This window comes from Hermetia illucens, chromosome 2 (assembly GCF_905115235.1).
Source record: "Hermetia illucens chromosome 2, iHerIll2.2.curated.20191125, whole genome shotgun sequence".
NCBI classification, from domain to species: Eukaryota; Metazoa; Arthropoda; class Insecta; order Diptera; family Stratiomyidae; genus Hermetia; species Hermetia illucens.
In genome coordinates, this window is record NC_051850.1 from 157,884,450 (window position 1) to 157,906,851 (window position 22,402).

The 22,402-nt window shown below is 43.6% G+C and overlaps 3 protein-coding genes across 3 annotated transcripts; all 3 read right to left on the minus strand.

The window, feature by feature from the left end:
• Positions 1 to 205: 205 nt before the first annotated feature.
• Positions 206 to 15,757, minus strand: LOC119648600 (neurofilament heavy polypeptide-like). The gene is made up of 6 exons (XM_038050370.1): positions 13,987 to 15,757; positions 13,696 to 13,932; positions 1,592 to 1,719; positions 1,177 to 1,534; positions 822 to 1,122; positions 206 to 762 (listed from the first exon to the last, which is right to left on the minus strand). The coding sequence occupies exons 1-6, from the start codon at positions 15,755 to 15,757 to the stop codon at positions 582 to 584; spliced, it is 2,976 nt and encodes a 991-aa protein (XP_037906298.1). The 3' UTR covers positions 206 to 581.
• LOC119649392 lies at positions 15,730 to 18,737 on the minus strand. The gene is made up of 2 exons (XM_038051514.1): positions 15,904 to 18,737; positions 15,730 to 15,851 (listed from the first exon to the last, which is right to left on the minus strand). The coding sequence occupies exon 1, from the start codon at positions 18,699 to 18,701 to the stop codon at positions 15,942 to 15,944; it is 2,760 nt and encodes a 919-aa protein (XP_037907442.1). The 5' UTR covers positions 18,702 to 18,737; the 3' UTR covers positions 15,730 to 15,851; positions 15,904 to 15,941.
• A 29-nt stretch (positions 18,738 to 18,766) lies between these two features.
• LOC119648601 lies at positions 18,767 to 20,805 on the minus strand. The gene is made up of 3 exons (XM_038050371.1): positions 20,619 to 20,805; positions 18,851 to 20,549; positions 18,767 to 18,786 (listed from the first exon to the last, which is right to left on the minus strand). The coding sequence occupies exons 1-3, from the start codon at positions 20,652 to 20,654 to the stop codon at positions 18,767 to 18,769; spliced, it is 1,755 nt and encodes a 584-aa protein (XP_037906299.1). The 5' UTR covers positions 20,655 to 20,805.
• Between the last annotated feature and the right edge of the window lie 1,597 nt (positions 20,806 to 22,402).

Below are 22,402 nucleotides of genomic sequence, written 5' to 3' on the forward strand. Positions count from 1 at the left end.
GGCTCTGATTGTGGTCTCCTTGGACCATTTGATTATATCTACACGGCAGGTACACCCGTCACCCCCAAGACCTTCAGAGTAAAGATTGGTTAGAACTGAAAAGGCTTTTTTTTTAAAAGGATGTGGCCGAAGAGTGAGTTGTTCTCTGGGATCTTTTCAAGTTCTTCTTTATAGCCGATATACTGCTTAAAATAAGACATTTCGGTTTTATAAATTTGCTGCTACCCAACAAAATGTATACATTTTTCTACATTTTACATAGAAATAAATAAAACCGTTCAAAAATTGCTCCTTGAAATTTCACATTATCTACATTACGTAGCAGTCTCGGTCAAGTTCAAAAGTGAGTCACCAGTTCCAGTTCATTACACATTTGGATCCTTAACACTCCCGGTACAATTTGACATAAATTTTGAACCATCATCATAACCGCCACGTAAACAAATTTGGAGCCTTATAAACTAAAAATTAGAATCTAAATTCAATCACAAAAAAATATCGAAAACCTGGTAACAGTTTTTCAATATTGAAGGATTTTTTTTTGCTATTTGAATCTTCGCCGTTTCCTTGGGGATGGAGCGTTATCCTTTATTTTTTGATTGTGGTTCAGGCCAAACCACCATGACCTTGATTGCACCGTTTTTAGTTTCATTGAGCGCTATGTCGAATGCCTTTCGAGCTTCGCAAAAGTTCTGACGATGCGTTATCATTTTCTCAACCGGAGCCCTACCAGTGTCGATCATGTTTAAAGCTGTGGGAAACCTATTAAAATAGGATTGAAAAATGAAAGGATAACGAAAAAGAGAGAGTGGTTTACTTACATGTTTAACGAACGGAAGCTTGTATGAAGGCGCAGTTCTTTGGCCAATATCGCTAAAATCGGAATATTTGCACGTTTTGCTTGACATCCGGCCAGGACAAAATCGCCTCCCTCTTCGATGGTCGTCACTGAAATATTAATTGTTTTCGAACATCCACAGCAATCAATCACGACGTTCGGACGATATTTCATTTCACGTAAAAGAGCCAATGCCACTTCAGCCGGTGAGGAGGTGTCATTTACCAAGATTGCAGCATCGGCGCATAGGTCACAGGCCACTTTGAGATTTTTCTCCAGGTCATCTTTATCAGAAATGATTACAATCAGATAAATTCTCAATAGTATTCGAAATTTACCAATTATAGCTACCCTTCCCGCCCCCATTGCTTTGGCTGCCATGACGCACGAAAGACCAAGAGGAGAAGCACCTAAGATAAGGACTCGCGACCCAAGAGTAACACGACCTCGATGACAAGCATGTAATCCCAATGACAGAGGGTGTGCCAAGGCGGCTTTCTCGAATTCCATAGTCTTGGGTATTTTGTGGCATAGACCTTCTGGATGGCTACAGTAATTACTTAATAGTCCTTTGAACTTCATATTTGGGCATAAATTATAGCGTCCAACTTTACAGAACTTGCAAAAGCCACATGTTATTCCAGGTTCAATACAAACACGGTCATCTCTCCTAAGGTGCTTGACTCGGGGGCCAACCTATAGAAAGGATATGAATTGAAGCATTTATCCAACTTATATGCAAAGTGAGCGTACTTCAACCACTTCTCCAGCTCCTTCGTGCCCAAGGCTAACATCGTTTGAATCTAGCTCTTTGATACCATTGTCGAACATATAAACATCAGAACCACAAAGACCAACTGCTCTCATTTTGACGATGACATCTGGAAAGATTAAGATTAATCATATGAAAATATATTGTCTGTTAAAATGAAAGAAAGTTCTTCGTTTTTTTACTACAAAGTAATTTTTTAAACGAGTGCTGGGGTGAGGGGAGGGAGAATCGCTTCTTCCCTTCAAATTAGACATTTTTAGAATGAGTTTGCTCGCCAGTTTTTTTTGTGAAACAACTCCCATATTAGAAGAGTATGGAAACCCTACAACGGGTGGTTTATCCATAGCATTGTTGCCTAAATCTTCCAAATCGACAGAAGGAAGCTCCAGTCATAAAAGAAAAGTAAAATTACAGACCAAATCTTGTCTGTAAGAATCTTCTGCACCACCTCTGCTCTGGATGCTGGTGAACGCAACTGCTCTAATACCAATGCAATGTCCAAGGAAATCATATGCGAAACTTTCGGCGGAAGGACCTACACTGGAAGTAGCAAATTCTTCCTCTGCGGTAATGTGCCTAAAGATCGTAAAATTAACACGTCTGTGGTGGTCAACGGAGTCTAGAGCTTCAAGGCTGCTTCATTTGGGTTGCACTGATGAGACTACCTTAAAGTAGCTAATCATCAATCAATAATCATCGTGAACACTGAGCTAAATGGAATACACCATGGTGGACCTTGGGTATTCGGCCCTCGTAGAAAGGTAGAGGACATCATTCTCATGTTTGACGAACCGAACCACTGTATCCATCTCCGATACTAAAGGCTAAAGTACACGAATGCCAAGAAGGATAAATGAACACATGTAAAGGGTTTCACCTTGGTGGTCTAGCTGAAGGCGCTCAGGGGCAAAATAGTCTGAAGGAGCTTGTCCTTTTCTTGTTAAGAACTGAATTCAAATACCAGGGAAATGTAGAGTGTCATTTTTATTTAGAGAGTAAAGGACGATAATTGTCTTTGACTCAAAGAAAATAGAGCAGAATGCAAAATTTTTAGTTCGCTTCCCCACAGCGGATCTGTGTGCGGAGAATAGAGAATTACTAGAACCTTGTATGGAGGTTGGCATTGGTGAAGAAACCACAGGCTAAATCCTACGTCATATAACTTCAACGGAAGAAGCAAAGGAAAAGGGAGTTTGGTGTGGCTCCGTATCCATTCGTGGAATCAGATCTGTCTAACCGGACACCGTAAACTAGAAAAGGGGCTAAATCGAAAAAAAAAATGATTTCCGTGAAAAAAATGAGATCCTTTTTGAATGAGTACTTCACTGCGGCAATTTCCAGAGAAATTGATTGTAAGGACACCGAGTCTTTGACGGTAAAATATGAGGGAAACCTGGTGACACTGATGGAATTCAAACTGACTGCATACTCTTCTTGCTGCTTTCTATAGCATTTAAGACTACGTTTAAGTAAAAAAGGTGGGTCATATGAACTTGCTGTTTTCTGGTAAAAGAATCATAAAGCTTCTACTGTGAAAAATTTACGAGATAAAGAGCATGTACCTTTTTTTTTTTGGGGTATGCATTTACGCACACAGTGTTGGACTTCCGATTCGGTACGTCGTCGGACTACCAACTAAACACCTCCCCATCGTCAGAGAGCTAGCCTGGAACCGTTTGTCACATTACTTCGGGGTAGTCCCCGAACTCTCCCGCTTTGCGGAGCCTTCAAATCAGGGAATTCCTTTCACCAACGGGAAGGGAGAGGAGGAAGGGAACTGTCAGTTCAAGGAACCCCCTGCCATCCGGCTCCTCCACCGGTCGAGTTCTATCTTCTTAGCAACGAGAAGGGCCCCAACGCAATGGGCAACACGGTTCCACCTGTCAGCAGTCCTCAGCATCTCTTCGACAATCTTGTCTGGAGAGAGATCCCCTGTGTTTAAATAGAGCTGCTGAGGAACCCCATCCCACCTTCCACAAGAAAAAAAAGTGTGGTGGGCGTCGTCCACAACTCCATTGCAAAACACACAATCCGGAGAACACGCCTTTCCAATCTTGTGCAGGTAAGACTGAAAACCTCCATGCCCACTTAAAATTTGGGTAAGGAAATAGTCAGTCTCACCATGCTTCCGATTCAGCCACGCACCTAAGTTGCCGATGAGCCGCGCAGTCCATCTGCCTCTAGTTTCATTTTGCCAAGAGAGCTGCCACTCGTCTAGAGTGTGTTGCCGTTCTTCGCGAGCAATCACCTCCCTTGGCTCATCTTCCTTGCGCTTGTATATGGCCTGACGCTTCCTAGCAAGAAGGGCAACGGGGATAACTCCCGCGATAACCATCACGGCCGGTTCAGAGACAGTGCGGTACGCAGACGCCACCCGTAAAGCTCCCCGTCTCTGTACTTGCGCGAGGCGTTTACGACATACCTCGTTTTTAAGAACGCCAGCCCATACCTCTGCGCCGTAGAGCAGGACAGACTGCGTTGAGCTCATCAGGAGACGTCGCCTACTAGACGTAGGACCCCCAATGTTTGCCATTAGCCTACTTAACGCCGAAACTCCAGCCGCAGCCTTGTTCGCTGCTGCTTGGATTTGCTCAGAAAAGCTCATCTTTGAGTCAAGAGTCAACCCGAGGTACATTACCGCTGATTTTGACTCGATGATCGACTCGCCGAACGATATGGGACGCAGGGTCGGAATTCTCTTTTTAGTCAGGATGACTACTTCGGTTTTTTCCAGTGCAAGGTTGAAACCATGAGTAGTCAACCATCCGCTTACCCGTCGCATCAATATACCGAGTCTGCTTTGCGCCTGTTCGACGGTGCGTCCAGCAACAAGCGCTGCGACATCATCTGCATAGCCGACCAGGCGCGACTCCTCTGGCATGTCGAGTTTAAGCAGACTGTCATAGGTAGCGTTCCAGAGGTCCGGCCCTAGGATGGATCCCTGTGCTACCCCCAACGTGACCCTCTAGTGATTCATAGAGCAGGGAGCTGTTCCTCAGATAGTCCCCCAAAATCCGTAAGAGATAGTTCGGCACGTAGAGCGAGCATGTACCTTGATGTCAACATGCTGAAACCATTCTCCACCCAGGATCTAGCTGCGGCACCTTACAATACCAGGTTAATGCTAAGCGGTAAACTCAAATCTGACTACCTACCCTATGATCTCTGTCTTTCGCTAGCAAAACAACTGGGGAATCTGATATTTCCGTATTCAGAATCAAGTGGTCCTAAATTTTTAATAGGCTGTGATGCGAACGTTCCAAATTACAACTGGATTCCTAAAGGGAAAAGGCTCACGGTGTCTAGAAGTCTCACGTCGGGCAACTTAGCGTATGCCTCAACGTTTGTTGAGCCAAAGAGAAGTAAAGTAATTGACCAAATAATTTGTACTTCAAAGATGTGAGAGTTGATTAGAGATTGAGACGAAGTCTCATTATTACACGATCGTTACTTTGTAATTGGATTGACTAACACGGACGAACTGCCTGCTACTTGCTAAACCAAGATAAATATAACAGCTTTGGTATCAACCCTCCACCTCCACATGGTGATCGTTGGGAGTTCTTTCTTGACGAAAAACTGCAAACAGCGAAAGATGAAAGTGAGTCTCCCACGCAGAAGAACGGGTCAAGCTTTACTAAGTGGTCCTCTACTTTGTGGGTCGGGTAGGACTGACTGACGGACCCGGCCAAGATAAAAGACAAACAATATGCGCTATTTCTCGAGGAACGTGCGCTCCCTATACAGACCGAAAGCTGCTCGCAGCTAGCTAATACCTTGTCCCAATATAAGGCTGATGTCACAGCGTAACAAAATATACCCTGGACAGGGACCGGTTTCCTGGAGAAGAGCCATATATTATTGTAGCCATCCAGTACAACATGAGGTTTCCATGCCAGCTAAGAAAATGAGCCAACTCCGTCCTTGTGAGGCAAAATTTTGAAATATTAATGGCAACGACTGCGGATTATTCAACTAATAGTGTCACACAGAAACGGCCGAAGTACCTGGTTTACACGGACAGAGGTCCACCACATCCAAACAAATTAAACTGAAGCTATCCATAACAAAAGGAGCCGTATTAGCCGACAGCGACCAGATATACTGGAGGTGAAGCATCGACAAATGGTCTTCACAACCACTTGAAGAACTTAACCATTCGTACTTCTACGACTGGGGGCTACATTCCAGGCAACTTATTACAAACTCGTCCTAGCGATTAAGCGATTTCACAGACAAAAGAAGAAAGCCTGGAAAAACTGAATAAGTCTGCCGCTTGAGAAGTACAAGGGCAACCGAATCAGGCGCGGAAAGTTTACCAATAAGTCAGCAGTAGGCGGCCTGAAACGATATCATATGGAGGACTTAATTGGTGGACGGGTCAGCGTTACCGTGTTGATCAAGAAGTGGAAATGACAGTAGGTAGAGGTCATAAATTGAGAAATCCTGGAGGAGAGAAGCAACTTGATTTTATCACAACATTTCAGTATGTTTTCTACACCCGTCGAATTCAGGCAATGTGGTTTGCGCTTTAAAGATGGCAGAATTTTTTAGAAACTGGCGTCACTGTCACTGCGTTCAGCTTGACTATTATTGCGAATGTACTGTAATTCAAAGACGGAATCCAAAGAAAACGAGTAGATAAAGTTCAGTTAACTTCTTGGCCGTAAAATTTTGTGAGCCCAACTAGAAACTCTGACTAGCACATTTTTAGGCTTACCCTAATACCCGAGTTAAAGGTAGTAAGTTTCTTGGTAGAATAGAGAACTGACAAAACTCTAAAAATCAGCCAGGCGACTTTTGCAGTTATTAGTTATTAATTCCTCCCCCTCGGACACCACCTTGTCGTGGTGGGGGAGCCTGTAGTAGTTTACTACTACACTAAGGGTGTCCAAAAATATGAATATGGAAACGATGGATTTAAACTCTCCAAGTGGTAAGAAGTCACAGACTTCGAATCCACCCGCGACCATGAGCAATCATGTCGCGGCCGAGGCGCGGATTTTGGAGGCCTCACCACATTCATATTCGCCTACAGATCAATCTGTAGAAGGCATGCTTTCCGACTCAGTGGAAAGTTTGCACTTGGTGCCTACGGCGAAGTTAGCCAGAAAGGAAAGTACGGAAACTTTCAAAATGGGAGAAACTAGAAATCCGACTACGGCTGAATTCTGCCTGTCAGAACCTTCTCCTTCATCCTTACCAGGAAGAGCGGAAGAACGGGAAGCTGGTGACGTGGACGCTACTGGTTTAACGCCGGTGTGTGGAAATGAACCTGGAAAGGCCCGAAGCCGACGGCAGAAGAGAGCACGGCGAAGGAAGATGAAGCACCTTGGGAATGAGGACATGGACGTGGCTGTACCACTAGGCGCGGTAGCGCCCAGAGAAATCGGACACAAGGAAGCGGAATCTCCGACGGAAGGTGGGGATAAACTGGAAACCCCGGTAAGATCCACACTGGACGCACCAGACTCTTCTGTCAGCGACAATAGACTAAGTTTATGTCGAAAAACATAAAAATTGGTCAAATCAACCTGCAGCATGCCAAAGCTCCCTCCTACCTGTTGGCAGCGAGAATGACAAAGCTGCAGGATTTCCCCTATATCTTTCTGGTGCAAGAACCGTGGGTTCGATTTAACAGAATCTGTGGCATTGGATCAGTAAAGGGGGCTAGGATCTTCTATGACGAAAGATCCATAAGACCCAGAGCTTGCGTCCTGATGTCAAGACGGTTAGAGGCAACTATGCTGAGACTATATTGTTCCCAGGACTTAGCTACGGTCATCATACAATACCAAATAAATGGCGAGAGGAAAAACATCATAGTTGCCTCCGCTTATTTACCCTATGATTCTTTGTATCTTCCACCGACGCAAGAACTTAGGGATCTGGTGGCGTATGCAGAATCAAGTAGTCTCGAACTCTTAATAGTTTGCGATGCGAATGCTCAACATATTTGTTGGGGCAGTAGCAAATGCAATCCAAGAGGAGAGAAGCTATTTGATTTCATCACTTCAGCTGGTCTTATGATTGCAAACGTAGGGTGCGCCCTTACGTTCGTGGGACCGAGAAGAAGCGAAGTAATTGACCTAACAATCTGTACCCCAAAATTGTTAGAGTTGATTACACACTGGCGAGTGTTAGACGAGGTCTCACTGTCAGATCACCGATATCTAGAATTCAATCTGACTATTGCGGGCGAACAGTCTGCAATACAAAGACGGAACCCTAGGAAAACGGATTGGGCAAAGTTCAATGAACTTCTTGGCAATAAAGTACAGTTCCCTAGGCGACTAAAGACTCCTTTGGTGCTGGAAGATGAATTGAAAGCTCTGAACGGCACACTTTTAGAGTGCTATGAAGAGGCTTGTCCTATTTCCCGAGGCCAAAGCGGTAAAACGGTTCCTTGGTGGAACCGAGAACTGCAAAAACTCAGGAAATCAACCAGACGACTTCTAAATCGTGCTTGCAAAAGTAACAAGGACGAAGACTGGTTTAATTTCAGGAACTCACAACGTGAATATAAGAGGCTCCTGAGGTGCTCGAAACGAGACTCCTTTAGAGCGTACTGTGAGGAACTGGAAGGCGAAAGGGAGACTTCAAGGCTGTGCAGAGTCCTCAAAAGGAATGAGTCGGCCAAGTTGGATTCTCTTAGAAAACCCGACGGTACTTTCACGAGCTCCAGACTGGACTCAGTACAGACCCTCCTGGAAGTACACCACCCGGGAGAACGGGTGAGAGAAGTGGTAGGGGGAGAGTTGACGGTTCTTGCAACCCCTTCAACACGCAAGCGTTGCAAGGGGAACTGGAACACTGCGAAAGCGGTTGTTACCCATGAAAAGGTGAGAGCTGCTATACTGTCCTTTGAACATTTCAAAGCACCTGGCATGGATGGCATCTATCCGGCAATGCTAAAGGAGGGTATGGAGCATTTAGAGCGGCCTCTAAGAAATATTTTTCGAGGATGTCTTGCTCTGGGCTACGTGCCTTCTTCTTGGCAACAGGTTAAGGTAGTTTTCATACCGAAACCTGGGAAAGATGACTATTCTAATCCAAAGAACTTCAGACAGATCAGCTTGACTTCATTCTTGCTGAAAGGTTTGGAGAGACTGGTGGAGTGTCATATTCGTGGAAACGCACTTAGGTCACACCCACTTAGTGAAAACCAACATGCTTACCAACGTGGAAAGTCCTGTGAGTCTGCTCTTCATTCTTTGGTAACAAAGATAGAGGATGCAACTTTGAATGGTGAGTACGCGATGGGGGTGTTCGTGGACATTGAAGGGGCTTTTGACTGTGCGCCTTTTCAAAAACTTTGTGATGCCGCCAGAGCGCATGGTGTTGATGATGCTTTAATTAAGTGGATCCATGCTATGCTAACGCAAAGGTTGTTGTGCGCTGAGGTAGGGGTCGATCGCTACCTGACTACAGAAGCGACGAAGGGCTGCCCCCAAGGAGGTGTGCTTTCGCCACTTCTGTGGAGTATGCTGATCGACTCACTGCTTTGCGAACTGCAAAATTTGCCAATACACGCTCAAGCTTATGCTGATGACGTGGCTGTACTTGCTGTTGATCGGGATCTTGGAACGGTGTGTAGGAACATACAGCGTGCCGTTGATTTGATAGACAGCTGGTGCCTTAGACATGGTTTGTCAGTTAATCCAAATAAAACCACAATGGTTTTATTCACACGAAGGAGAAAACTGGATGGACTTTGTCTCCCTGAGATGAGGGGTACTACCCTTCAACTCTCCGAAGAAGTGAAATATCTGGGAGTCACTCTAGATAAAAAACTTCTTTGGAACAAACATGTAGAGGTAAAGATGAAACGAGCTCTCACAGCTTATGGGCTGTGCAGACGGACCTTTGCCTCGACATGGGGACTCAGGCCTCATGTGGTAATGTGGATATACGTTGCCATCATTAGGCCGATGTTCGTATATGCATCCGTAGTGTGTTGGGTTAAGGTGAGACAAAAAGGTTTTCACCGTAAACTAGACGCACTGCAAAGAACTGTTTGTCTGGGTATCACTGGTGCCATGAGCACGACATCCCGCGCAGCTCTGAATGCACTACTCAATTTGCAGCCCCTGGATATATTTATTCAAAGCACTGCAATGAGAGCAGCTCATATGCTAATTCGATTAGATCTATGGGAAAACAACGGATGTGGGGGGCACAGAGCATTGGAAGAGTTACTGGGAGGACTGAATCCAGTTCTAACAATGCCTTCCGATTCTCGTGTCCCCATACATCTGTTTGGTAGAAGATATGAAGTTACCCTGAAGCGTAGAGAGGACTGGGAAAACCCAGAGGAATGCGTGGCGGGATATGCGGAAGTCTTCTACACCGATGGCTCAAAAACAGAAGAGGGGTCTGGAGCCGGAGTCTACCTCTCGAATAAAAACGAGATGTGGGCTTTTCCTTTGGGACAATATGCAACGGTTTTTCAAGCCAAAGTTTATGTGATCCTAAGGGTGGCAAACTGAGTGATTGACGAGCGGTTGAAGGGCAGGCGCATCGCAATCTGCAGTGACAGTCAAGCTGCACTGAGGGCATTGAGCAATCCTTTGATCACCTCGAAAATCGTTCAGGAATGCAGAAACCGTTTGAACTCTATGTCTAGATTCAATACGGTGAAACTACTCTGGGTACCTGGTCACTGTGGCATAGAAGGAAATGAAATCTCGGACGCTTTAGCGAAAGAGGGGTCAATCTCCCCAATGCCGGGACCGGAGCCAGCAATTGGGGTATCAGTAGCATTGGCTAAATCTGTTTTCAAAAACTGGGAACAAGTTTCCCATAACGACAGGTGGCAGAGCTTAAATGGAATATTCCGTTAGACGGGGGAGGCGAGTACAATGGGCCAACGCGGCCTGAGTGCTCAGAAGCTGTAGCTTCTCCCCCACCATACACACACACACCCACACACAGTTATTAATTCAGGAACTTCTAGCGTGAATATAAGAGACTTGTAAGAAGTTCGGAGAGAGACCCTTTTGGGAACATACAGTGAAGAACTGGAGGGCATGAGAGGGACTTCAAAACTGTGCAGGACTATTAAACGGGGCTATTTAGTCAAGCTGGAGTCTTAAAACATGGTTGTACTTTCAGAAAAACCATAGAGTTGAACCAGTATAGATTCTTTTTAAAGCAGTCATTTGGAAATTGGAAGAGAGAGAATGTGCGGTTTCAGCAAACCTTTCGACACAAAAATGTTATAAGGGAAACTGGAACATTGCATGGGAAATAGTTATCGATCAAAAAGCGAGAGCTACTATACTACCCTTTGAGCATGGATGACACTTAACATGAATGGCATTTATTCAGCAATTCTAAAGAAGGGTCCAGAGCACCTTGTGCGACTTCAATGAAATATCTTTCTGGCAAATCTTGTTTTAAACTACGTTAAGGTTAAGGCTCTGTTTTACGCTAAGGTTAAGGTTGTCCTTACACGAAAACCTGAGAAGAACGACTATTCAAACCCAAAAAATTTAGACAAATCGGCTTTATATTAAGCTCACGGAAATGTCTAGGGAAACTGATTAGGCATCACACATTTAAGAGAAATTGCGAAGATAGTATCGATTGAGTGAAATCCAACATGCTTACCAGCGTGGACACCCCTGTCAGGCTTCTGTCTATTCCTTGGGCTCCAAGATACAAGGGACAACTCTGAAAGGTGAGCACGCGATGGGGATGGTGATAGATATTAAGGAGGTCCTTTAAGTATTCACATCCAAAAACTTTGTGACGATGCCAGAAAAAATTGTCTCGTAGATACTTTAATTGAGAGGATCTACGCTATACTAATGCCGAATCTGCTGTGTGGTGAAGTAGATATACATAGATAGTTGCCTGATGACAGTGGCTGGCTGCTTCAAGGAGTAGCGCTATTCTGTGGAGCATGCTGCCAATACACAACCACGTACACGTTATACTACATGATCGAAATCTCGCAACGGCATGTAATAATATATAATGTGTCATCGACTTGACAGTTTGTGCCTCAGGCATCGACAATCGTTTATCCAAACAAAGTCCCATGCATTATTTATAGTGATTGAATGAGTAGATATGTTCCGTGAATGTTAAAGAAGTCCGAACGGAAGGCGGAATGGTCCCCGTAGTCTCTCGCCTGAGGAAGGGATTCCAACGGGCGTATCCTCGTTGGGAAGTTAATCCCCCAGTTGACATCGACGGGTTAGGCCCACCTTCAGGCGAGGTGTATAGTTTTACTAGGATCTGTTGAGCGAGTGGAAAGAAGAAGATTGGAGGCGATTCGTTGGTAAACATACCAATGACCCTTGAGGGGATCTGCGAGATATGAACCTTTTTGGTCTCTTGGCGATCGCGCTAAAGGAAAAGAAAAAAAATTTCCCTCTGCAGTGTTGCGACATAGAGGAGAGCATGGTAAGACTGATGCTGGGATGGGATGACTGGCAAGACGTGAAAAGTCATCTGGCGGGCCGTCCCATCTCATGTCCAGTGACTGTACGAGTGCTGTCTGCGGGAGGGCTATTTCCCTGCTTTCTGGAAGAATACCAGGGATGTTGTGTTCCTAAAGTCACCAGAGAATCGCGATGCTTCTCAAAGGCGTCTATAATACAATCTAGACGACTGGGTGTTCAGTTAGGGAACAGTATCTATGATCTCAGCCAATGCCTTGCTAGCAGTGATAAGCTTTGATGCGCTAATGTATACACGCGTGGTGCCTTCTGAAGACGGAGGGAGTTCCTCGCCGCTGCTTTATCTGCAGTGTTATGGCCCAGTCGCCATAGGAGCCGTGAGGGACAGTCATCCGTGTATTTTTTGTTTGTGTTGTCCTGTGACGTGTTATGCGTTGTATTGTACGCAGAGTGGTAGCTTGTTGAAAGGCTTCGATGCACTTCTCCGCACGGAACTGGTTTCATTCTTGCCATTGGAGGGCACCGTCCCGACGGACACGAGCATATTGTTCGGAAGAAATCCTGAGAGATGTGCGCAACAAACGGTATTCGGTTTAGGCCTCCCTTAATAAGGAACTGCAGACATCCCGGTGTTGAGCCGAGGTCCACCAATTCGATATCCCTAAAAGCTGTCTGGCGTACTGACCTACGCCATCGCTTCATCTCAAGTAGGGTCTGCCTCGTCTTCTTTTTCTACGATGTGTTTACATAATTTACAAAAAGAGATGAGAGGACTAGTTCTTCAACTGAAGAAAATTGGAACAAGCGGGAAGAACGGGTAGCAGGATATACCCGACCCCATAGATAGAAAGAAGTGGGCTTTTTTGGGGCAATATATAGCCAGCTTTCTAAGGTATATGCGACCATAAGAGCGAAAGGTTGAATGATTGACGAGCGATTGAAGAATGGGCGTATTTCAATCTGCGGCAAACAGCTTTGAGAGCGTTGAGCAGTTCTCTGATCACTTTAAAAATTCTCCAGGAATGGAAGAACTCGTTTGTAATTTATATCCAGATTCAATACAGTCTGGGACACCTGATCAGATAGAAATCAAATCTAGGATGTCTTAGCAAGAAGATGTTCACTTTCATCCATGCCGCCGAGACCGAAACCAATAATTGGTGTGTTAGTGGCATTGGCAAATACTAATATTAAAAATGAGGACAGGTTTACTATAAGGACAAGTTTCAGAGCTGAAATTTTTTTTCCTGTTAGAACCAAGCAAATATATTGCCAAGTTTGTCCTGTCAAAAAGAAGAAAGAGGTGCAAAGGTATGTGGGCACTTTGACCGCCCATGCCTCACTACCTGGACATACTATATGTTCAGAATAGGAGTATTCCAAGATGATATATGTCCATCATGTATCGAAGAAACTGAATTTATGGAATAGTTCCTTCACTTATGAACCCATGAAACGCCAGATTTCTAATATCGATGTCTATCATTTGTGACAAGCAGCATCACTTTCTCTGAAGAAAATTCTTCCGTTCGTAAACCGATCTTCTTCCAGCAGCATTTTCTGAGAAGCTTACATTTTTTTTCTGGTGGTGTCATGACCGTTAATATGATCCTCGCGTCTTCCTTCATATACATATAGAAGAAAGTAGTTTGGCAAAACGAACAACTTCTACTTACAATCATCACAAGCCTGAGGCATGTTACACTCATCGATGACTACTTTACGTGCTTCAGCAATTTTCAAACAACAATTGAAAGGAACCGGCTTCTGTTCTGCAACAATACGTTTCGCAGGTCGCCTAACAATTTCTTCAAAAGGCTGTGGTCTTCTACACTCTCTCGGTTCATCACACTGTTTCGGCCTTTGGGACTTTACGCTGAACTTTTCTGGCCCTGATGAAATAGACTCGGTCTCTGCAAAGAAGATTTATTGCACCTGAGATTGTTGAAATAAAAAGGATTCCTGACCTTTACATAATGATGCGTTTTTTGCTGAAGTATTTTGGTTACGGTTTGGTTGATACGTTTTCCGAGGTTCAGTCGGTGTGCCGCCTCCTTTGATAGTATTGACTGTAGTCGATTTACCTAAGGATGACTGGCTATCAGGGCGAATTGAGGAATTCGTCTTGCTGCAATCTATGATTTTTTCAGATTGAGCATTGTTGTCTTTTCGGCTTAGGGTTGCGCCACAGTCTATCGGGGATTCCCTTTCTACTTTTGATGTAGTTGAAGGATGGGAGCCAGCAACTATTCCAAACTTCACAGCTTGCTCTGGAATTTTAGATTGTTTGCTATCAGTCGGAACTGATTTCTTAGTCTGCACAGCAGGAGTCTTGACAGGCAAGTTCGCTGTTCCTTTTCCTAATTTTTTCGCATCGTTGGTTGCTTCATCCATCTTTTGTACAAACTTGGTACAATCGAATGCTTGAGGAGCAATCATCACAGAATTTGTAGTTGTACCGCTGGCCTGTGTTGATATGATTCCAGTTTTATTACAATGAGCGACGCTTGATGATCGTTTCTCCAGTTTACCATGGTTAACTTTTGTAGGTTGATCTTTCTGGGAGGTGCTTCCTGTCGAACCACTACTCTTAGAGGTTTTGTATTTACTACAATCAACTTCTTTCACTGCTACCCCACAAGATCTCGTATTTTGAAAAACAGGGCTGGTCGGGTCCTTGGTTTCAGAAGGCCCATGCATATTGTGCACTGATTTAGGAGTTTCTGTTCCAGGCTTCAGTTTGTCGGGCCCAGTCTGTTGAATTGTTGCTGGTTTGCAGCTTTCCTGGACTGCCGATTTTCTTATGCCTGTATTTGCTGATGTGAAATCTTTAATTTTTGGAGTTTGAGATTTCGAACTTTCATTTGGCGACCTTTCAGGAGGGTTAATCTTATTGCCACCTTTCGCCGTAGATATTTCTTCTGGAAGGGTAGTCTTAGGCGAGCCCTTAGTTTCCGCCGTTTTATATTTGTTGCAGTCAATTTTATTGGGGTTTTCTGTTTCAGGTCTAGGCTTATTGGGTTGAGTTTGTTGGGTAGGTATAAGCTTCACGGCCTTGCTTTCCGTGGCTGTGTATTTGCTGCAATCAATACCTTTCACTGACCTCGTTTCAGATTTCTGAGGTCCAAGTTCTGATTTTCCGGCAAGCGTAACTTTACTGTCATTCATTTTATTAGATAGTCCTTTTTGTGGAGGGGCTTTAGTTGGATCCTTCGCTTCTGAGCTTTTATATTTGCTGCAGTCAATTGTCTTCACCGTTTCTGGTTTAGATTTCACCTCACCAGACCCAATTGGCACGGTGGATGCTGGCCTACCACATTCTTGAGGGGTAGCATTCTTCGTATCCTTGCTTTGTGAACTCAAGTATTTGCTGCAGTCAATATTACCATTCTTCGTCGCTTCTGTTTTAGATTCCGACCTGGCCGACTCAGCTGCAGATATTGGTCTAACACAATCATTTGTGGTTGTCGCGGGTTTCTGCAAGGCAGCCTTTCTTGTGTCCTTTTCTCCTTGAGATGAGTTCAACATTAGATATTTACTGCAATCAATTCCTTTCAATGATCCTGTTTCAGACTTTTGTGATCCAACTTTTGATTTTTGAGAAAGCGAAGGAAGTTTACCATCACTAAATTTATCAGATGGTTCCGTTTGTGTGGTAGCCTTGGTCGAATCCTTTATTTGTGCATTGTTATATTTACTGCAATCAATTGACTTTAGGGTTTCCGTTCTAGTCTTCATTTCATCGGATCCAATTTTTTGAGTGGATGTTGGTTTACCACATTCCTGGAGGGTGGAATTCTTGGTATCCTTGTTTGGTAGAGTCAAATATTTGCTGCAATCAAAATTTTTAGAAGATTTGGTTTCTAAGGCTTCAGCGTTGCTACCCTTTATTGCTTCTGTTCTAGATTTCGGACTGCCTGACTCAGCTTTTTTTTGCAGATACTGGTCTAGCACAGCGATTTATGGACGCCGGCCTTTTCTGTAAGGTGGCTTTGTTTGCGTCTTTTCCTTCTTGGGACGTATTGAACGTTGGGTATTTATTGCAATCAATACCTTTAACTGATCTTGTTTCAGATTTTCTCTCTGGGTTGGCATTGCTTGAATCTTTAAGTTCTTTAACTTTATATTTGCTACAATCTATGATATTTGCCATAGGTTTGAACTTATCGGGTCCAGTTTGGTGTACAGATCCCGGTTTACTACTTTCTTCAGGCAAAGATTTATTTTTGTCCTTGCTTCCTAGTGTGTATTTACTGCAATCAATGTTCTTGATTTCTTCCATTTTAGGTCTTGAAGTTTGAACTCCCGGCCCCACTGCATGGGTAGCCTTAGCGAAATTTTTGACCTCTGAGACCTTATGTTTGCAGTAATCAGTTCCGCCGGGTGTTTTTGAAACACAATTAGGACTCGTCGATGTATTTTGTTCTACCTGTGCCAGCTTATTGTAGTTGATTGCCGACGATGATCCTTGCTGAAGGTCTGGCTTATTCGTATCTTTATTATATGAAATCTTGTATTTACTACAATCAATACCTGTTTCAGGCTTCGAACTTTCCCTCCCTGATCCCTCGGTAGGAGTAAGTTTTTTATGAGTGGCATTAATTCGATTCTTAGTTTCGGGAGTCTGGTACTTGTTGTCAGCGGATTTAGGCTTATTAATTCCGCACCGTGAATATCCCATCGAGGTAGACTTGTCTTTCTGAAAACTATCCTTTTTTGACACTCGCGCTTCCGGAACTTTGCAGAGGTTTTCTTCATGAAGAACATTCACGGCCGTCATGAATTCATTACCCAAGGGTATAGGCTTTTCAAAACCCTTTCCAAACTTCGTTGATGTTCTATCAAATTGCGATAGGGCCTCTGATTTCTCCTTTTGCGAATCGATAATTGGAGTCATAAATGTGCTACACGAAATTATAGGCTTATTCCTGAGATCCTTTTGGAGAGTTTCAAATTTAGTCGGGCTGCAGCTTCTTGCCTTATCTGGCGCTTCTGTTTTACCTTTAGCAAATGTTCCCTTCTTTTCCGCCTTTTTACAAGCTAATGAAGGCTGCTTTTGGTTCGGAGAAGCAGTCGGTGCCTCTGATTTCGGTGTGTCTCTAGCTTTCAGGTCCCCTCTTTCGGGTTTAGCACATACGGAACCCGTTCTACTTACTTGGCTCCCCGTAGATTTGACCATACTGCAATCACTGAACCCAGCTCTCGATCCTTGCATCTGGCATTTATCAACCTCTTTTGGGTTATCAGATCCTTTACTTACTAGATCGGATTTTATGCAATCTCTTTCTGCAAATCGGGTTTCCTGGGAGGTAGACTTCCCTGAATCTTTAATATTTACCTTTGGTTCAGGCTCGTCCTTTGGTTTGGTCTCCTTTCCGGATGTTCGCTTTTTGCAAACTGTTTTGAAATCAGTTTCGTTAATCGCCTCCAGTATTTCCCTGGCAGCTTTTGAATCGACAGAGCTTTGGGATTTAAAGTCAACAGGAGGACTATCTTTACTTTCTTTGCTTCTATATTTACTGCAATCAATGGGCTTAGAAATTTCTGATTGTTGAGCTAATTCAGGTTTTCCACGGTCTATTGCGGTATTCCTGGCACCTTCAGTGCTAGTTCTCTTTTCTGAAATATTGTATTTACTACAATCAATGCCACTCACTCCTTCACTGTTAGCTTTCGATTTTTTATCGCTGGATGTTGCCGATCCCAATTGATGTGCAGAACTAAGCTTACCACAGCTTGCTGCAATGGGCTTCTCTTGTGAAGTAGCCTTTTTCGAATCATCAATTCCTAAAATACGATATTTGCTACAATTAATTTTTGTATCAGCTTCATTGGCAGACTCTAGCTTATCAGATATGGTTGGCTTGCCATAATCTATCTTCGTAGAACTTCCTATTCGAGAGGAGGGAGTTTTCTCTGAACCTTTGCTATCTAGAGGCCTACATTTGCTGACATCAATGTTCTGGTCGGCTTTTAGAGCATGTTTGTTACTGTAACCTTGTGTTGAGCCCATCGTATCTGGCGTTCTAGTGTCATCACCCGAATAAGCTGCTTTCTTGTCTGACTTCGCCTTCTTTGAACTATGCAGTATTTCGGCTAGTTTTTTGCAATTTATTGTTTTACGAGTTTTCAACCTTGATTTTGCAGACTCTTTCTGTAATCTAGCGAAAATTTCTTGACAATCTATTTCTGTGTGTTCCTCATCTGATTTGACTCTTGTCGAACTTCTCTTTCCTAAAGGTTTACTTTTAGTGGAGTCAGGCTTGGTTGAATTTGCTTGAGGTCTGAATGATTCAGAGTGCTGTTTTCCCTTTTGAAATTCCTCTTTAGATCCTTTGCTTTCTTCGGTTTTGTACTTGCTACAATCAATGGTACTTAATTTGCTAGGTCCTTTCCCGTCTGTGTGCGAGGATTTGCCTATGTCAGGTGTAGTGCATTTCTCAGCCTGAGGTGCTACTTTTCCAGAAGTTTTGTCGTCACTAGAATCGGACCCCAGTTTTCCTCCTTTCGAAGCTTTACTTTTGATATCGGATTTCAAAAGTTTGTTCTCAATATTTGCTGATTTGATATTTTTCTTCGAACTTCTTCTTTTAAGTTTATCTTCTCTCATCCTTTTTATGCAAAGTTCAACAGCAGATTGGAGCTTCTTGCGTGGAGAGCTCTGTAATTTTCTCTGTCCCATTTCCTCTGCTCCACTCAGTTTATTTCCAATGGAAAGGTTTGCCTTGGTGGCATTCCAACTGACACCTAAGTCGTCGGTCCCCGCACTGATTTCAGATTTGGATTGCATTCCCTTCGAGGACTCTTTATTTTCCTCGGACTTAGTAGTACCTGTAATACCCGGGCGGCCTTCGCACCGAGGGAAGGTTGGAGCATTAGATTTACACTCTGCATATTTGGAATTCTTTTCAACTGTCGGAGAATTCTTATTGTCTTGATCACTAGAGTCTTTCGAAGGAGAAAGGAAGTTGGAGAGAGCGATTTGCCAAGCGGATGCGCCTTTAGAAAGTTGTCGTAGTTTCTCTGGATTTGGTGTTTCGACCGGAATTTGTTTTGACTTTGTTCTTATGGGGGAGGTTATTTTAGGTTTCTGGTTATATGCTATAGGGTCTGTAAGCTCATTTTCCCCCTCACGGCTACCCAATGGTAGACCAGTTTCACTTTCCTTGTTACCTTCAGGTTCAATGGGATCAGAGTTCTCGAACTTTTTCGGAATGGAATGGATCAGTTCCTTGTTTTCTGACTCCTTCAGACCAGAAACTTTATTACCCTCCTCCGCTTTGCCAGCATCTTTCTCACTAATACTTTCCCGTTCCTTTATCTTGGTCAAGATATGATAAAAGGGTGGAATATCTTTTCCAATAACGACGGCACCCTTTTTTGAATATTGACGGGGCAAACTTAGATTGATATGTTGATTTGCTAATCCAAATGTACTCTCAGCGAACTGCTTGAGAAATTTGTAATTTGGCGTAAAAGCATTTTGACTTGGGTCGCTGAAAAACGATTTTGTTTTCGCTGCACTTTTGTTGGTAACTTGAATCGAACATTCCTCTACTTTCACAGAGAAAGGACCTTCTTTTTCACTAAGTTTGGTAGCAGAAGCCAAATGATCCCTTTTTTCCTTGGAGACCTTCGCACTGCTGCTCAGAGTGCGTCTTCTTATATCACGTCGAAAAGTCGGGATGTCTCTAGTATGTTCCGAAAAAACATCCAACGTCTTCTCCAATGTCCTCTTTTCTCTCTCATTGCGAACCATTTGTGCCCCTTGTCGAAGACTTTCAGAAATATTTCTATGTCGTCTATAACGTCGGTCAGGGGTAGCCTTGAATTTCATGCCACGTTTCGATAATCCGAAGGGCATTGAATTTGACTTGTTTATCATAGTCAACAATCCACCAGACGATTTTTGTTTCTGGACTTTCTGCACTATAGTCCTGAATGAATTGGCTATTGCACTTGTTGCAATCGCTTGTATTGTGTCATTGATCTGCGTTGGGCTTAGCTGGTTGACATTCAAGCCTACCCTCCCAGATACTTTTGCGTTGTATCTCAATGCACCTGGCTTTGCTGAGTCTGTCAAATCAATACTATTTTCATGATTCTTTTCTGGATCCTCAAAAGTAAAAAGTGGTGAAGCCTTATTCTTTTCATTTGATAACTCTCCAACACTTGGACCAGATACTAATGGGTCTAAATGACGAGCATTAAATCCCACTATATCTCTAAGTCGGCTTTGTGCATCTTTAGTCCTGTGGTAGCTTTCCATTCCACTAACGGATGGAGGTGAAATCTCTGGTATCTCCCGAAAAGAATATTTCAAATTCACATCTAAAACTAGACCGGTACTAGGCTCCTCAATACGCATTTTTGAATACACTCGTGAATTGGCCTTGAATTCTTCCTGATGTCCTTTTTCCAGAGCATCACCCCCAGGCGAAGTTTTACGTGGACTGGCAAGTCGTACCGCCGGTCGTGATGATTTGTAACGTTCGAAGATTCGCATGGCTGGTCGTAATTTTCGCGTGTTCTGCAAATAAGTTAGAAACTTATCAAATTAGGAACTTCGAACTCTACCTCAAAGCAAGCTGCAACTTACTTTGTACACATAATGAATTTTGTTTAAAATTGGCATGATCACAGAGTCGAAAAATATCCTGTGATTCTACGCAAATTACAAAAAAGAATTTAACATCCAAAATCTACCATGTAAAAAAATCCGCCTCAAACTTGAAATTTTGGAATGGTTAAGTTTTAATGTGGTATTTTTGAAATATACTCCGAGGTTGTCTGTTCCTCCAAAAATTTTGTTTTGAAATGTGAATAGAAGTAAGTGGGCATGCTTGGGTTTTTCAGCTGTCTAGTATGAAACTTCACAGTGAACCGATTCGAAATGCTCACGACTTAATAATGGTAAATAGTTTTCAAGTTATTGAACGATCTGTATAAACTTACATAAGAAGCAATCAGGCTTATAAAATCCTAGACTGCATCCCGAGCAGACTTTTCTTCATTAGTCTTTATTCCGTTTGATAGCGGAATCGGCCCAGCTGGGTCAGGTTCACTATCTTTTCCTTGTCAGGTTGATATCCTTATTGGTTCTTAAATCACCGCCAGGTCTATCACGCGGTCGCTGTTTTGGTCAGCCTTTGCGTCGTTTCCTATCTACTTTAATATTCAGGCCAACAATAGCTAGCGGAACATTATCATAGCAGATACCATGATTGTTCTTTCTAAGGCGCTTCTCCGGCAATTTCTTGACGCCGTATCGATTGCGAATACTTATCGCAGCGGATAAAGCCGCTGACCCTTTTTTATTAGTTATGCTTGCGGACTGTCTGGCACATGGGAGCCCCTGGACTCCTATACTTCAGGAAAATTCCTGTCGTATCTGAGTACAGCTCGGTTAGTTGCGGTTGGCCCCCTAGTGGGAGTTTCATGGGGGTTGTGGTGATGCTCAAGCGAGAAGAGACCTTCGGGCCTCGACGTGGTGTTGCGTACCAACACGGGTACCGTACTCCATAGTTCGGTAGAGATTTAGGTGATGCTCGCATCCACCAGTATGAATGCCAAGCCATGCACTTGACATAGACTGGTACCGTTCTGCTTGTCTAACGGGGCTCTGATTGTGGTCACAAAATCAATGCGCGTCTTAAGAAGAGCGTAGGATTAATCCTACGTTAAACCATGCTATCCCCTCAGGGGGGGGGGGAGGTTTCGGCCGCAAGGCTTAGGCATCTCTAAGGCAACGTTGAGTAGAACATTAGGTCCTGTCTGGCACATGGGATCATACCAGTTAGATCATATGAACACCATGTGTTTGGGCAATCTACATGCCCCCGATTCTCAATAGCAGGTCGAAACTTCCTATTTTACCCTGGATAGAAGGATGTTTCGGTTGCTTGTGTAGGATCAAGTCTGGGGCATTATATTGCAGTCTGATGGTTTATTGTATGTTTTATAAAGGGTCGCTTGAGAGAACAGTTCCACTCTATGCGCTGGTTCTAGCCAATATTCGACTAGGTGCACTTGGTCAAGCCCCTTTTTGAGGGTTTCTCATTTCTATATAGGAATAAAATAAATTATCATCATTAACGTCGCAATAACCGGTATCCGGTGAAGGCCTGCCTTAATAAGGAACTCCAGACATCCCGGTTTCGCAACGAAGTCCGCCAATTCGAAAGCGATCCTGCTTTTTTATCTGGTCTCGCACATTGGTCAAGGTCAGCCTAATCAGTCTTATCAGTTTTGTCGGAATACTGAATTCTCTCATGGCCGTATACAGTTTTACCCAGACTTGTTGGTTCTCTCAGGTTTCTTTTTTCCATCTGTAAAGTCGTTTCTCCGCTCGCCGGAGTTCGTGATAAGTCTCTGCGCGTGCCC

Coding starts and splice junctions, on each gene's coding strand:
- LOC119648601 (XM_038050371.1), bottom strand. CDS start 20,654: ATGCCAATTTTAAACAAAATTCATTATGTGTACAAA. Junction 20,550..20,618: donor AAATTCATTATGTGTACAAA/GTAAGTTGCAGC, acceptor ACTTATTTGCAG/AACACGCGAAAATTACGACC. Junction 18,787..18,850: donor AGGCCGCCCGGGTATTACAG/GTACTACTAAGT, acceptor ATCTGAAATCAG/TGCGGGGACCGACGACTTAG.
- LOC119648600 (XM_038050370.1), bottom strand. CDS start 15,757: ATGAAGACTAGAACGGAAACCCTAAAGTCAATTGATTGCAGTAAATAT. Junction 13,933..13,986: donor AAACGCATCATTATGTAAAG/GTCAGGAATCCT, acceptor TCTTCTTTGCAG/AGACCGAGTCTATTTCATCA. Junction 1,123..1,176: donor GGGAAGGGTAGCTATAATTG/GTAAATTTCGAA, acceptor TTTCTGATAAAG/ATGACCTGGAGAAAAATCTC.
- LOC119649392 (XM_038051514.1), bottom strand. CDS start 18,701: ATGGGACAGAGAAAATTACAGAGCTCTCCACGCAAGAAGCTCCAATCT.